We start from the raw sequence: 16,505 nt of genomic DNA on the forward strand, positions 1-16,505 counted from the left end.
TGAGGAACACAACCTGGGGCAGGAACCATAAAAATCTCAACATTTTAGTGGATTCAAGTGACATTTTAGATTCCCCCATTCCTTCTTTCGCTTTAAAGACGTTTGGGAACAAGACAAGAAATACATACAGTTACAGCTGGGTAAATAACTTACAGCCCGGAGTACTGTTACTCATTATCGTTCCCTCACCAGAATACTTCAATATTTTGCTAACTGGTCTCTTGGCTTCTAGTTCAAGTGCTACGGTGATTTTTCTAAAATGTACACTTGATCTTGATACTATTTTTGTATTCAAGACAGGAGTGTAAATTCATTAGAATAACAAACAAACGCCTTTTGTGCCTTGATCTACTTTTGAGCCTTTACTCTTGCCACGTCTTCAGACGTAACCTTCATTCCTTAAGTCCTATACGTAATTTTACAAATATGCCATGCTCACTCCTGCTTTGTATATGCTAAGTCCTTTGTCAAGATCACCCTTCTTTCCTAATCCCTTCCTTGTCCAGGCCTGGTCAACACTCATCAACACAACTGAAGACTATAACGTTTTTTCTCAGACTCCTTCAGCTAATCTGTGAGTTCCATAAGGAGATGGGTTTATATTGTTAATTTCTGCATCCTACCACCTAATAAGATGTCTGGTGCATCAAAAGAGCTCCCTGGGGCTTCCCTGGTGGCACAGTGGTTGAGAGTCCGCAGGGGACACGGGTTCGTGCCCCAGCCCCGAAGATCCCACATGCCGCGGAGCGGCTGGGCCCGTGAGCCATGGCCGCTGAGCCTGTGCGTCCGGAGCCTGTGCTCCGCAACGGGGGAGGCCACAGCAGTGAGAGGCCCGCGAACCGCAAAAAAAAAAAAAAAAAAAGAGCTCCCTGTTAGCTACCACCCTAGCCTAAAGCCATCATCATTTCTACACAGTAACTGCTAACTCTTGCTTCCTTCCTTCCCCTTTATAACTCATTCTCTAACAGCAGCTTGAGTGAGCTTTTTGAAATGTAAATCAAAAGCATATCACTCTTACGCTTAAAAATACACAACTGTTTCCTTATGGTATCTTGGGCAGAACCTCAACTCCAACAGAATCCAAGGCTGGTGCGATCTCCCATCCATCTCTTCCCCTACTGCTAACCTCCCTGCTTGGTACACTGGTTTCTTTCTGCTCCTTCAACATCCCAAACACTTTCCTACCACAGAGCCTTTGCACTATTGCTCCCCCCACCTGGAATGCTCTGCTTACTCGGCCTCCTCCTCGTCATTGGGATCTTGCTACCTAAAACATCGGCACAGAGCCCTGGTCCAAAGAGGCCCTTGCCCCATGCCCCTCTTTCATACCATGGCCTTATTTTCCTAAAAACACTTACCATGGTCTTGTTTATTTATCTATCTACTGTCTCCCTGACCTCTCTAGATGACAAGCTTCATGGAAGCTTTCTTTCACTGCTATTTTGAAAATACCTGGAACGAAGCAGGTCCTGCTTAGTAAACATTCGTTGAGTGAATTGCGTCCCATGGTAAATTTTTTCAACAGACTGACTACAGAATAGAGCAATTTCAGTACTTTATCACAGTGTTCACAATATGCCTGGTATATTGTAAAGAACAGTCGGAACCTGAGCTTCCATCTGGTGTTGGACGCTATCCCATTGCAAAAAAACAGCAAAGCTCTTATTCTCTCTCTGTATTATTTCCCATATCCGTAAAACACAGACTGACCTGTCAAAAAATTCTGACAGCACATTCTGTATGTTAGTGTATTAAATGCTTTGAGACATACGGAAGAAATGAATGGGGCCATTGTATTCAGGGTACAAGAGAAGACGAGATTGGTAATTCCCTGGTGGTCCAGTGGTTAGGGCTCCACGCTTTCACTGTCGTGGGCCAGGGTCCGATCCCTGGTCAGGGAACTAAGATCCCACAAGCTGTGCAACGTGACCAAAAAAAAAGAGAGAGAGAGAGAAGACGAGATCTGGGTGTTTAGGAGAAGTGTCTGGGTGCAGATCCTGGCTTTGAGACTTGCTTGGGGAGACAGGCCAGCAATTGGACCTTGCTGCCCTTAGTTTCCTCTCGTGTGAATGGGAATAATAAGATTTGCCACCTTATCAGGTGGCTGTGAGGAAGAGATGGACAAGATCATAATGTTATGTGCTTACCATATAGTAAACGCTCCAAAAATTGCAAGCTATTATGATCATCTCACTAAAATCTGACAGTTTTTATTTAAAATCTGACATTTCCTATTGATAAAATAGTGAGAGTGTAGTATCATATGCTTCTTTCCAACCACCTGAAGAATGGAAGTGAGTTAAATGTTATATCTTTCCTTTCTATATCTTCTTCTTTTTCACATTCCTCCTGTCTGGGGAACTGTACTAAAATTAATAAATACATTGAATGTAAAATGCATATGGTTAATAATAATATGGAATCTCATACTCAACATGGCTTCTGAATTCACCTTTACTTTTTTCAAATTAGGTTAAAAGTTTTTCTATTTTAATAAAGGTGAAAAGTAGCAAGCACCTTTCCATGAGCAATAATAACAGTAAAAGACAAGGAACTCAGTGCGCTTTTTGTTGCAAATTAACACTAAGAAATTTTTATATGAGAAACAACAAACATTTTCTTGTTCTTATTTAAAGTTCTAAATAGTCTATAAAACGTACTGAAAAAGGGAGAAAAGTACAAATTATAAGCTTAGGAATAATGTATGAGTTACAAATCCTGACTTTCTGCAAGACTGGGAAAACCTTTAAGGAAAATTGTAGAGTAAGTCTGGCACTTAACTAAAGATAATACCACAGTTGCGGCCTGACCAACATCTCTATGACAAAATGAAATTTTATAGTTCTGGTTAATTCTGACTCAGCAGTACTTCTCAACCACAGTATTTAGTGGGGGAAAAAAGATGAATACAATTCTAGTAATTTCTAATTCTGAAGGTCAATATGCACATGTTGCTTTGATAGATGACCACAGAATTTTGTCATACCTTTTTCTGGACAATCACAAAGTAAATTTTTTTTCTTTTTTTTGCGGTATGCGGGCCTCTCACTGTTGTGGCCTCTCCCGTTGCGGAGCACAGGCTCCGGACGCGCAAGCTCAGCGGCCATGGCTCACAGGCCCAGCCGCTCCGCGGCATGTGGGATCTTCCCAGACCGGGGCACGAACCCGTGTCCCCTGCATCGGCAGGCAGACTCTCAACCACTGCGCCACCAGGGAAGCCCCACAAAGTAAATTTTAAAACTGCTAATATAAATGAGTAATCATGCACTGACAATCTAATTCTTTAGTGACTGTTTCCAACCAGACTTTAAGGAAGAAGGAATGGTTGTCCAGATTCACGATTTTATATTGTAGCTGAAGCAGATTTCTAGGGAGAGCACAGTCTATGCACCCCTTTCTCTGTTCGTACCAACTTTGTGGTATCTAACAGATCCACATGGCACATGATCAGAGACTTCTCTAGACTGTGACTTAAAATTGTTATTAATCAACAACTTATTAACCAGAAAACATTAAAAGAAGAAGAAGAAAAATAAAAGACGGACTTCCCTCGTGGTCCAGTGGTAAAGAATCCGCCTTCCAACACAGGGGTTGCGGGTTGGATCCCTGGTCAGGGAACTAAGATCCCACATGCTGCCGGGCTACTGAGCCCGCGTGCCCCAACTACAGAGCCCGCATGCTACAGAGTCCCCACATGCTCTGGAGCCCCTGAGCCACAACGAGAAAGAAGGCCGCGCACCACAACAAAGAGGCTGTGTGCCGCAAGGAAAAATTCTGTGAGCCACAACTAAGACCCGCCGCACCCCAAAATAAATAAATAAATTTTTAAAAAAGAAAAAAAAATTAGAGAGAGAGAGAGAAAGAGAGAAATGAAGACTGCCTTTAATAATACCTTTATTTCTTCTCCACCAACATTAATAGCCTGGTTTGTATCTCTTCTGTAACTTTCTCAGTGTTTCATGGAGGTCTTTTTGTTTTTAAAAAAAAGTGTGTGTGTGTGTGTGTGTGGAGGGCTGGAAGGGATCATAATAAATACATTCTATGTTATTTTTCTTATTTGCTAGTACATCATAGCAGTCTCTAATCTAATGCACTAAAATCATTTGCTGGGGAGAATGGGATATCTAACAGACTAATGGCTAGATCTGACAAAACTGACAAGTAAAAAGAATCAAACATCAAACTAACGTTTTTCACCTATTAGGCGCTGAATTCAAGGATAACGTTATAGAGTGAATACTCACATGTTTTTCACACAGAACAAATCAGTTCAGCACAATCAGATTACAGAAACTGGACCAAAACTAAGGCCAGTCTGCTTGAAGCACAATGTTGCCTCTGTCCCTCCCGCCTTACTCAGAATTACATGTCAATAAAGAAGAGATTTTCTTGATACTATTTGTTGATAATAAAATAGCAATAAGATTTGTAATGTTTTCTCTTTAAAAGTCTATCTGATACTTAACATACATTCTATTGTTTACAGTAAACTCACCTCTATAATAAAAGAGGCAAAGGTCAGAAAGCACGAACCAGCGTTTCTTCCATAGCTTCATGCCAGTACTGTCCTGCATTAGATCAGCATATTAAAGGATTTTTTTTTCATTTCAGAAAATTAAAACTCATTTCTGGTTTTCTTATTTGTTTAAAATAAGCTTTGAAAACAAGGTGTGTTTGACATATGCTATACAGAAAGCTAACTAAAATGCTAAGCAAAATTTTGGGTTAGTTTTCTAGGGACTTGTATCATATTAAGATATTCCCAAGTATACTGGTCTTTGAAGAGTACTACTGTCATGTAAAAGGAATTCTGTTGAAGAAATGTGATTTGGTTTCATATTTGCAAGCAATTTGACATCCACTCTATTGAACACGTCTGCTAGCATGAGAATAATGTAACTGTGTAGCAGTGTGTGCGTTCTGGAAAACCAGATTTAATAAATATGTTAATCTTCAACAAGAAGAAAAGTATGTGATTTGAGATTATTCCAAAGGTAATGTGATTTTCAATGACTGCAACTAAAGGAACCTTAGCATATAAACACATTTTATAAACATTTTTTTTCTTCTTACACAAACAGCTTGGGTTTTGCTTATCCAGCAGAAAAGAGTACCTACTTGGCAGCTTTTTCTAAGTTATTTAGGTAATAAAAATGCCAAGTTCAAAAAAAATCTCAATTTCAATGAAAATTACCTTCCCACATGCACTAGAGCAAAACCACAAGAGAAAACGAAACACAGACCCAGACCCAGACTGAGAGACACACACACAACACACACAAAGGCAAAAAAGAGGTCAGTTTGTATGTGCATTGATTTATATTTCTTAATTTACTTTCTAGTTGTGACTATCATCTAAAAATGTCTTTAGAACTGAAGAAATTATATGGGTAAAAATCTCCTGAAGTAAGGGATCTGTCCTTAAAATTGACAGCTACACTAAGGAAAGCTCTCCCCCGCCCTCCCAAATTACATGGTATTTTCAATCTACTAATTAATTATCTCTTTAGTACAGATAATTAAAAAGTTTAGATCTTTAAGCGGCTCTACAAACAAATATTCTCTGTAAGTCACAAACCTTATAAAATAAACACTCATGGTAGAGAAACTGGTTGGTAACGCTTTGGCAATACTAAATTAACCAAGGGACCAAGAAATAAGAACAGCAATCATTTAAAATAAGGAATCCTATATCCTCTATAAAGCTCAATATCACACGGAGCTATTTCAATAGAATTTGGACTCATTAGAAAGTCTAGTTAAAAAAACCTTTTAGCTTGGATAAGTTTAAATGTCAGATGGTTAAAATATAGTAAGTGATCTTTAAGTAAAAATGAAAAGCTGGTATCCAAGTTACACACCCAATCAACTCAGTAAGAAATTGGCGAAACTAATCTGAATGGGAACTCTCTGGATTGTAAGTGGGTCTTCTGCCAATACAGTAGTTTAGTTGCCACCCAACTTTCAGACAGAACAAGGTCTAATGAATGTTTCGTAACAAAGTCATTATGAATTTTAATGAATATAATTATTAGGCCATCTGAAAGCAATTAGCAATATTTGACAGAATCAATTAGCACTATCAATGAAGTAATATTTAACTTGCTCTGCATCATAAATGTAGAATCAGAGAGACAAGACAAAGAAAGATAAAGGTCTTGAATGCCGAGTTATCTCAGTTATCTGGAGTTCATTTAACTGAAACCCAGCTGCAAACCAGAAGGTGAAAAAGAAAACAAAAGCCTCTGAGCAATCCAAATAGATGTCACCAAGTCCAACGTACATGCATCCCTACTAATTCCAAAACGTACAACAATGTTCCAAAAAAGCTTAGTTATCAGGTTTCCCAGATAACAGAACTACACAAACCCCAACTTATCAGGGTATCTGAGTGACCCATGCTTGATCAAACAAAGAAAAAACAGTACAGACACTTAAGAGAGCAGTCTTGAGAGCACAGAAGCAAAAATCTGAAAAAATCAGAAAAATCTCAACTTATGATCAGATTTCTCTATAAATTAAAGCAGAGAAGTACATAATTCTACATTTCTTGAATGATTTTTATAGGATAGAAAAATGTACAATACCTCTGTTTTTTTTCCATTTAAAAAATATTTCTGCCTAGATAATTTTAGCATGCTGTTCTTAACATTTTCAGGCAGCATATATTTAATTTCAAATTTAGAACTACCTGCCCACCCCCGCCCACAATATCTCTAAGTAACATCCATTACTTTTTCTTTCTCCGTTGTCCCCCTAACTCTCTCCGTGGTAATAAGAAGTGCAGAATCTGGATGCCCACTACAGCTCTTTCTCCACTCTATACAATTGTCTTAGGTGCCTTCGGCAGAAAAGGTCCCTTTTGATTCTGTCCTTTTTTCACATCAAATAGGAAAAAAAAAAAGATACCTGTTTATAAAGCCAACCTCGTCTGACCACAGGTGCATTAGGATTCCTTTTAATTGAATTTGATCTCTTTCCAAAATTATGAACTTTTTTTGAAGACCGTGAAGTCTAAGAAAAAAAAAAAAGCCCAACAGAAAATGTGGTATTAATGCCTAGATACTGAGTTTATTTTTCATCTTCATAATTTTAATCTCTTTTCAGATTTCTCTGAAACTTCCAGGATTTAATCTTTTCAGGTGAATTATTGCAATTCCACTTTTAGGTCTTAGTTGTTTCAAATGTAAGAATTCTGCACAAAGACTTTTCCTCCTGTAGGAGATTACAGAAGGATCACAAATCCCTCTCCTTTAAAATCTGCGTGTACAATTTTTAAAAAGGCACAGTGTGTGGCACTACCTGCTAAATAGAAGGAACCTTGAGTAAAAATAATATTAACACATTTTAAAGAATAAACCAAATGACAGTACTTTTTGATTTATATCTGCATTTAATCGTGTTGCTCCAATTAAAGCAAGTTAACAGTGCCATGTCACAAGAGCAAATCTAACAGATAAAATAGAAACAAACATATCACATCAAGTCAAAACAAGACTGGAAGGATCTGCATAACGTCATGTAGTGTTTTCTTCTTTACGGACAAACTCTGAACGTGGATAATACCAGACAGATGGTGTTTACCATATTCTTAAAAGTACACATAATCTTTTAAAATACTGCTGTGTTTATTGCGAACATTTTATCTTGGTGCGAATGATAGCAGTAACCAACAAACATAAAGACAAAGAAGCTGAATTTGAATTTCTCTATGAAGGTAAGTAATATCAATTTATCTCTTATTTTTCAACTTATCTAGAATCTTTGGAAATCTAGTACATTACATTAGAATCTCCTTTTATGAGGCTTGTTATCAGTACATAATAGAATTTTAAGGCCCAATATCAACCATTTTTGGGGGATACATTTTAATTTACTTTTGAACAGATAATGCTTAAACACAGTATAAATCTCAAATGTTACAAAAAGATACAAAAGGACCAGTCTACTTCTCACCTCTGGACCCCAGCACCCAAACAACCCAAACACAACCCTGTGAGGCAACTGATACCACTGTGTATATATGTGTCTATCCATCTGAATAACTTTTCATAGTTATGGAATATCTTTTTTTCCCCTCAAATAACTGCATACATAATACCTACTCTTCAGTTTACTTCTCTAATTATCATATAAATTACAGATATTATGCATGCATTTCTGTGGTTGGATTTCTCATTTTCTATTTTGACTTCTGGGATTTATGTCATATTTTAGACAGCCCATCTGCATTCTGAGTTTATTTAAAAAAAACCTCCATTATTTTCTGTATTGCTTTTAGAGTTTTGTTTTTACCGCTTTGACACCTGATCCATCTGGAAAATTTTGGGTGTAAAGTGTGAGGCATGGCTCTAACCTTCTTTCCAGACAATGACTTACTGGCCCTCAACTGGTAAGTCATTTTTCTAGATTTTAATTAGTATAAATTTACAAGCATTATAATGCTGAGTTATCCTGCTAGTGTTTTATGTTATACAAGAATTAGAAATAATTTACATTATTTGAAAATTTATATTTACTTGTAATATTCTACAATATTTCATTTAAAAAACCTTACCAGGCATTTAAAATAGATAATTGTCTATTACCCATTTCTTTACAATAACCATAATTTACTATTGCAATTGTTTTACTATTATAAAATACACAATTATGTTCTAAATAAAGAAAATTCTTTTATCATCCCTTGATTTTCTTGCTATCCTTAATTTAGGACCTGAGCATTAACGTTACGGCAACTATTTATTCAGATTTAGCAGCAGGTTTTCTACGAGTCTGAAGACATTTTAATATTAAAATTCTAAATTTAAAACATTAACGTTATGGTTTAAAGTACAAGAAGCAATAACTACAAACTTTTATAGACACACAAGTCTGGGATTAGAGATTAAACAATTAACATTTTTGTTTCTGATTACAAAGAAAAACCACCCACTTCTGTTTCCATGTGGCTATGGCACTTTTCAAATCATGGGTTCTAACATCAGTCATCAAGCACAGTGGCTTGATGGGTTTCCCTTTAGCAGTAAAAGATTTTACATTTTAAAAAAACAGTATAATATGATAGAATATATATCATTCTAGGCATACTTAACAGTCAGAAAATGGGAGTTCTAGGCCATTATATTTATCTTCACCATTAAAACTTAAGTTGATTCACTAAACTGCCATTTTCTCACACAAACATCCATTACATTTGTAAAATTCCAAATCTGAACTCTACAATATTTAAAAAATCATTAAATTATTAAAATATAAGCTTACTACTTTATATTCTAAGCCACTGCTTCTTATGTCAATTACCTCGAATGTAATTAGGTTCACGAAATAATAAAAACGAAATGATTATTCTAAAATTCTAAGTCCATTAAGAGTAACAGTAATAGATATTACCAATTATACCAGTTATCAATAATTAACAGTAAGCAAAATAACTTACTCTGCCTACAGGGCTCACTGGATGCACTCCATAGTCTGAAGTCATGTTATAGTTAGAAGCTTCATTTATCATACTTATAGGTCGTTCCTTCTTTTCGTCAGATGTCATGGTTGCAACGGTCCTGAAAATATAATATGCTAGAACGCTAGAACTTGCTGTTTATGTAAACTACTGTACAATAACATTTCCCTAGAGTAAACAGTGCTGGTGTCTGATTTTTTCAAAACAGCTGGGTACTAGTTAGAGCTTAATAAGCTCTAGAGTTGGAGCTTAATATTTATAACTACTTTAAAAATAATTAAGCACAACTTAATATCATGTTTATTTTAATAAGCCTTAATACAGATATGCTACTTGGTCATCTAACTGGAACATTAAAAATTTAATTACAAGATTAGCGATTCTAATATTGAAAACAGTAACAATGATAGGGAATTCCGTGGCAGTCCAGTAATTAGGACTCTGTGCTTTCACTGCTGAGGGCGCGGGTTCGATCCCTGGTTGGGGAACTGAGATGCTGCCAGCCGCGAGGCGAGGCCAGAAAAAAAAAAAAAGAAAAGAAAATAACAACAATGATACCAATAACTAATTTTTGTGAACAAATTTATAGTATATAAACTATTTTCACACATATTTCATTTGATGCTTATAAAAGTCCTTAGAAATGGTAATTGCCACTGCCTCTGATTTAAGGATGAGAAAACTAAGCTCAAATTAGTTTAATAATTTTACCAAGTTTACAGTTTCCCTGACCTTGCATCCTGCGCTCTTGAGTTTACTATCTGTGTCTGAGCTATTGTAAAAACAGCTTCTGGAATTACATTCCTCATGAAAAAAATTTTTAAGTCATGTTTCTATACCATACATAGTAAACAGACAACATTCTGTTATTATACTTGACTGCAAATGTCCAGATAAGAAAACCGTTAAATCATACTGTATTAAGTATGGATAACAGCAATTTCAATGCTAACCCCATTTTTTTAACATCTTTATAGGAGTATAATTGCTTTATAATGGTGTGTTAGTTTCTGCTGTACAACAAAGTGAATCAGCTCTACACATACGTATATTCCCATATCTCCTCCCTCTTGCGTCTCCCTCCCACCCTCCCTATCCCACCCCTCTAGGTGGTCACAAAGCACTGAGCTGATCTCTCTGTGCTATGCGGCTGCTTCCCACTAGCTCTCTATTTTACATTTGGTAGTGTATATATGTCCATGCCACTCTCTCACTTCGTCCCAGCTTACCCTTCCCCTTCCCCATGTCCTCAATTCCATTCTCTATGTCTGCATCTTTATTCCTGTCCTGCCCCTAGGTTCTTCAGAACCATTTTTTTTTAGATTCCATATTTATGTGTTAGCGTAGGTATTTTTTTTCTCTTTCTGACTTACTTCACTCTGTATGACAGACTCTAGGTCCATCCACTCACTACAAATAACTCAATTTCGTTTCTTTTTATGGCCGAGTAATATTCCATTGTATATATGTGCCACATCTTCTTTATCCATTCATCTGTCGATGGACACTTAGACTAACCCCATTTTGAACAGAGGCATTCCATGAAACGCTTTACTTACTGTTCATTCACTACAAAAATACAGTTGTCCTGTGATGGCTGTCCTGTGACTGGATGTTTACAGGTCACTTTCCTTTCATTATGGCTGGAAGAAAACAGAATAAGAGAAAATGTACGTGCTATTACCACAAACTTTAAAAAAATATCCTGGTAGCAAAATAGCCATTTCTTTATAGCAACATTAAAGTTAGTGAATAAAGGAGATGCAATTCAAACCCCCAGGTGTTGACACTCCTACATAACCTTTTCTACTATCTACCATGTGTACACATTTGTGTAAACGTTACTTACAGTTTTACAGTACAGCTAGACTCACCACTCCCAACCCCATGCTCACCCCCAGTATGACCTCAATTTGTTCTTCTATTGTATAAACAAAAGTAAGTTGATCTGACTCCACAATCATTGTATCTTACGTGACAGGTGGGCCACAAAAAAGTATGAGTATCCACCTACCTTCATTATTTGGTATCTCAATCTAGGTACGTTACAGAAACCTAATGCCAAATTCATGTATGGAAGAATAAATCTAACAGTACTACCAGATGGGCACTGGCACATTAAAACATAGTACCACTGAAAGAGCAATAATTTATGGCGTTTTGGTTTCACAAAGGAATCTTTACATAAATAATGTAATGGGATTGATTTTTATGATACCTGAAGTATGCTATAGAAAAATGGAATCTGAAGGAGAAAACAAAAATCTTAAATGAAATACACAAGCAACAACACAGACAAAGAAAAATCTACTTATTATGTTTGCTGAAAAAAAATCTGGTTTGATTAAAGAGTGACTATTTTTTGGAGAATAAGACCTTTGCCTAAGAAATACTATTCTTTCCAGGTCAAATGATAGAATTAGGCTTCTATTGTTTTCTAGAAATGAGAGGAGAAAAATCCCAAACTATTTATCCAAGCCAAAAATAACAGATGCCCAAAATAATATGCAATATACATTGATATACTAAAAAAATATACATCATTTGTAAACAAATATTTTTTTCCCATTTAGTAACATACCACAAAGCGACCTGTAAGGAAGATCAATTATTGGTGTGCTAGATCTTAGAAAACTTACTTTCATTATGGAGAAAATTGTCAAGATGTTGTACTGAATACTGCTTTGTTAATCTTAAAAGATTATTACATGTGATCTGTATTGTAGGACATTTATAACCACAGGTCACAAACTTTCTGACAAACTTCAGATACTTAAGTTCCTTTTCCAAATCTGAACTTTCACTAATATTATTTTTATTGGTTACTCAAGTACTAGAAACTTTATTAAATAAAACTAAAACCGTATAAAAGAAAAGGTATACAGTTAAAAAAATTATATGACTATTGTGACAACGGAATGATTGGTGGAATATAATGTGTTTCTGTTAATCCTTTAGTTAATTGGTGCTTATTACACCAACTGGTGTTTACAAGACTACTAAATTATCAGCCTTTTGCGGTGGTTTTTTCTTTTACAAAACACATTCAATAACACCTTTAAAGCCCAAAGGTGTTAAAAGGTGGTGGATTTAGATATTTATTTGTGGTGATATTTTCACTACATAGAAAGAATGCAAGTGACTTTATTTTAACTGTTGATTTTTAAAAAGTACAACAGTAATAAATAAAATAAAATTCAAATTAAAAAAAAGTACAATAGTGGAAACCTGAAGTCTCATAATGGGATATCAGTTTATGTAATAAGCAATAAATTGATAACAGAATAAGAAAGTACAGCCTCTGGAGATAAGTGGAAAACGATGAAGTACCCAAATGTGATGAATACCACGAATGTGTCAAGGTATGTGAATTCTCATGTTTTAACAGAATAAAACACTGTGGGGGAGAAGGGGAGTAAATTTGTGATAGAGATTAGACACCTTAATAATGAAAACTGGAGGATAGCATCTTTTTTCCTTAAAGTGTCTTCTTGGGGAGGATCATTAAAAAGCTGGAGTTGGTTGAGTGGAAGATAAAACAGAAATATAAAAATTCTTTTTATAAAAACCAATATTGAAAAAATAAAACAAATAACCCCCTATTGTATTATTTTCCTATGATATGTCATCTTGTCTAGAAGGAATATAGCAGACTCTAATCCTAATATTTTAGAAGCTGTGAATTATAACAACACGGCCCTGCAACGGTTACTGGGATAAGAGATTCCTCTGACCTCTGGAACAGTAGACTTGAGTACCCATTAGACAAGGAAACAGGGCAATGGAGACATTAAAATAAAGAACAGTCAAAAAGGAGCACAGGGCTTCCCTGGTGGCGCAGTGGTTGCGGGTCCGCCGATGCAGGGGACGCGGGTTCCTGCCCCGATCCGGGAGGATCCCGCATGCCGCGGAGCGGCTGGTCCCGTGAGCCATGGCCGCTGAGCCTGCGCATCCGGGGCCTGTGCTCCGCAACGGGAGAGGCCACAACAGTGAGAGGCCCGCGTACCGCAAAAAAAAAAAAAAAAAAAAAAAAAGGAGCACAAACATTCTTTTCCCCGAAAATGGATGCTATTTCAATGAAATTGACATTTTTATTGTACAAGTACTTTTTTTAACATAAAGTAAACACAGAAGTCCTCTGAAATGTTTATTCATTTGTTCTGACTTATATTTTAAATTATAGTCATTCGAGATTACTAGGTTTCTATAAAATCCAAATTCAGAAGATTGGGATTTTATAGGCAATTAGTTTAGTTACAAAATTGTCATCTCCCATAAAACAACATACTTAGCAAATAAAAAATGAGAGTAATGTTTTCTAATCATTTTGTTAAAAATGAATTAAAATAAATTAAGAGTATGACAAACCAAAATATCAGCCAAACCAAATTCCAGTCTTCACTGTTTAAACGTCGTAATTTTCCACTACCTGAAAGGACTGTCAATTCTCACTGCTCTTGTGCAAATCTATTTTTATACACATTTTAAAATTTAAAAACCATTCCTTCTTATTATGTTGGCATTTACACTTCATTTTTATACTAATGTTGCATTTTTAAGTACTGTAATGGTAAAGGATAAACATAATTTCTAAATTACTCACAGAAAGTAAAAATATGAGTTAAAAGCATACTGAGTGCCAATAAATGACAGCAATGTAAATGAAATCCAAATGAACCTTTGAAAACATAAGGAAAAAGCTATCTCTGTTAATGCACAGAATTCTTTTAGTGCATAACACATGAGTTCTTTAATACACACAGCAACTGGGCACTGCGGGAGGTGGCTGGCCGAGGTATCATGTCAGGACCACCTTCCTTGGTGCAAAAGAAGAGTGACTGCTTAGGGCCACGAGGGGGCAGGGAAGACAAGATTCCAGCCTTCAATTCTACCAGTTTGTCCCCAGCATTATTTACAAAGTGTATCTTTTCATCCTACGCTCAGCCTTTTTGTAGTCCAAAGGTTGTTTTTTTTTTCCTCCTCCTTTGAAGGGCCTCAAAATTCAGATCAAGAGTACCATCAGTTTTCCTATAACATTCATGTAGAAGTGTATTCCAATTCAATTCATATATGAAGGAACAATCTGAGTGTCACATAAATCCTGCATTTGTTTATGCATGATCCCGTCCATGAGAAAGTCTAGGTGAGTGCAGAAACGGCACCTTGATGATGCAGCCCCTAGGAGCACACAAATCACACTCCTGCACACCCTCCAATGTCCACCAGCTACTTCAGTTCATTGCCTGCTTTATGAAACACACCCATCCACATGCAGTGATACAACTTTTTCTAATTTCACAACTCCCTACTTCCAACAGTTCCCAATAATTCACAAGCTGAAACCCTTCCAATTCCATTTCCACAAGCAAACTGCAGGGCTTTCTCAACGCTGAGAGTGTATGCAGTATTTTTGTATCTTCTAACCATTTAATACATGTGAAACTGTGCTACCACTTTCATTAGGTTCCTATCTTTATTTTTATGTGTTACTAATGAGGTTTTTTAGTGCTGTGCCCCTAAACCCATTTTCCACAAAAGCCCCATGCTTTCATTGTCCAATTTTGCACAGAGAGGCGATTTTTAGGAAGACACATGCCGTGTTACAGCAAAAATGACTGTACTACTAAATTATGAACTAACATACCTCTGTGCTACTAAAAATGCATTTGAAGCTTTACTAGACAAGGTGTTATTTTAAAAATCCTTGCCAGAGATTTTATGCTCTTCATGACCGAAAGGGAAAAAATTGAAAAGATATGGTTTTATACAAATTTGTGCTTCTGGAGGAATCCTTATAAAGAAGGGATAAAATTCAGGTCTTGATATAAAATACACTTATGGTCACAGAACAAACTAATTCCCTTCTTTCTGACTCATTGTGGCATAGGAGGAGGTCCAAACTTTTCTAAATATGAGATCAAGCATTCGCCTCCACCTAACTCTTACTTCCAGACTTCTGTCTGTGATGGTTTAATGTGTAGGTTTAGACCAGTGGTTTTCAACTGGGAATGATTTTTTATCTCCCATGGGACATTTGGAAATGTCTGGTAATATATACATTATTGAAGTACAGTTGATTTACAATGTTGTGTTAATTTCTGCTATACAGCAAATTGACTTATTTATGCATATATACATTGTTTTTTATATTCTTTTCCATTATGGTTTATCCCAGGACATTGAATGTAGTTCCCTGTGCTATACAGTAGGACCTTGTTGTCCATTCATTGTCTGGTAATATTTTTGAATGTTACAACTGGGGCTGGTATGTAGTGGGTAGAGGCCAGGATGCTGCTCAACATCCTGCAATGTGCAGGAAAGTTTTCCACATGAAAGAAGTATCCAGCCCCTAATATCAACAGTGCTGAGGTTGATAAGCCCTGCATTAGACAATCAGAGCCCTCTAACAATGAACTCTACCAAATAAGCCACATTTATTATTTCTTTGTGTTCCTGTTCTTCTCTAGAGACAACAGAAGCAGCCATTGAGACCACTGGTCCATGACGCAGACTACTTAGGTGTGAATCCCAGCTCTTCCTCTCACTAGCTAGGTGACCTTAGGCAAGTTACTGTGCCTGTCCACGCCCCAACTGCCTTAATTAGGTAACAGTAGCTATGTCACAGGTTGTTACTTTATTTGTTCAGAACTGTTCTGGGCACCTGGGGATGGCACTGAATAAAACGTAAAAATCACTGCCCTCATGGAACTTACTGTCTAGTGGGGATGTTAAGAGTAAAGAGTATAAACATGGCCTGGAACAGACAAGCCCTCGATAACTGTTATTTATTTTTGTTATGAACTACAGGACTTTGAGCATATGTTGTTGTCATCAGACTACTGTTCAGTCACCTGTTTAAACTGTAACAGTTCATATTAACATGTACCCCCCAAACTGTTTAAAAACTCATGTTATCCCACTACTCAGTATTTATTGTAAAGGAATAAAGTTGTGATTGCTCTTGGCTTTCATGCTTCTGGTCAAGATACCCCTAATATGTCCAAAAACAAAAAATAGAGGAGAAAAGTCATTCTAATATAAAAGC

The 16,505-nt window shown here is 36.4% G+C and overlaps 1 protein-coding gene across 8 annotated transcripts in view; it reads right to left on the reverse strand.

Moving 5' to 3' along the window:
• The window catches only part of PLEKHA5 (pleckstrin homology domain containing A5), a 236,646-nt gene that overhangs the window by 82,573 nt on the left and 137,568 nt on the right, over positions 1-16,505 (reverse strand). For all 8 annotated transcript variants that reach the window (XM_082636505.1, XM_082636500.1, XM_082636504.1 and 5 more), the window contains 4 exons: positions 11,020-11,103; positions 9,440-9,560; positions 6,910-7,014; positions 4,496-4,568 (listed from right to left, as the gene is read on the reverse strand). In XM_082636505.1, coding sequence (XP_082492631.1) covers positions 4,496-4,568; positions 6,910-7,014; positions 9,440-9,560; positions 11,020-11,103 — 383 coding nt within the window. The remainder of the gene's footprint in view (positions 1-4,495; positions 4,569-6,909; positions 7,015-9,439; positions 9,561-11,019; positions 11,104-16,505) is intronic.

The sequence above is a fragment of the Mesoplodon mirus genome, assembly GCF_964341445.2.
Source record: "Mesoplodon mirus genome assembly, chromosome: 11".
NCBI lineage: Eukaryota > Metazoa > Chordata > Mammalia > Artiodactyla > Ziphiidae > Mesoplodon > Mesoplodon mirus.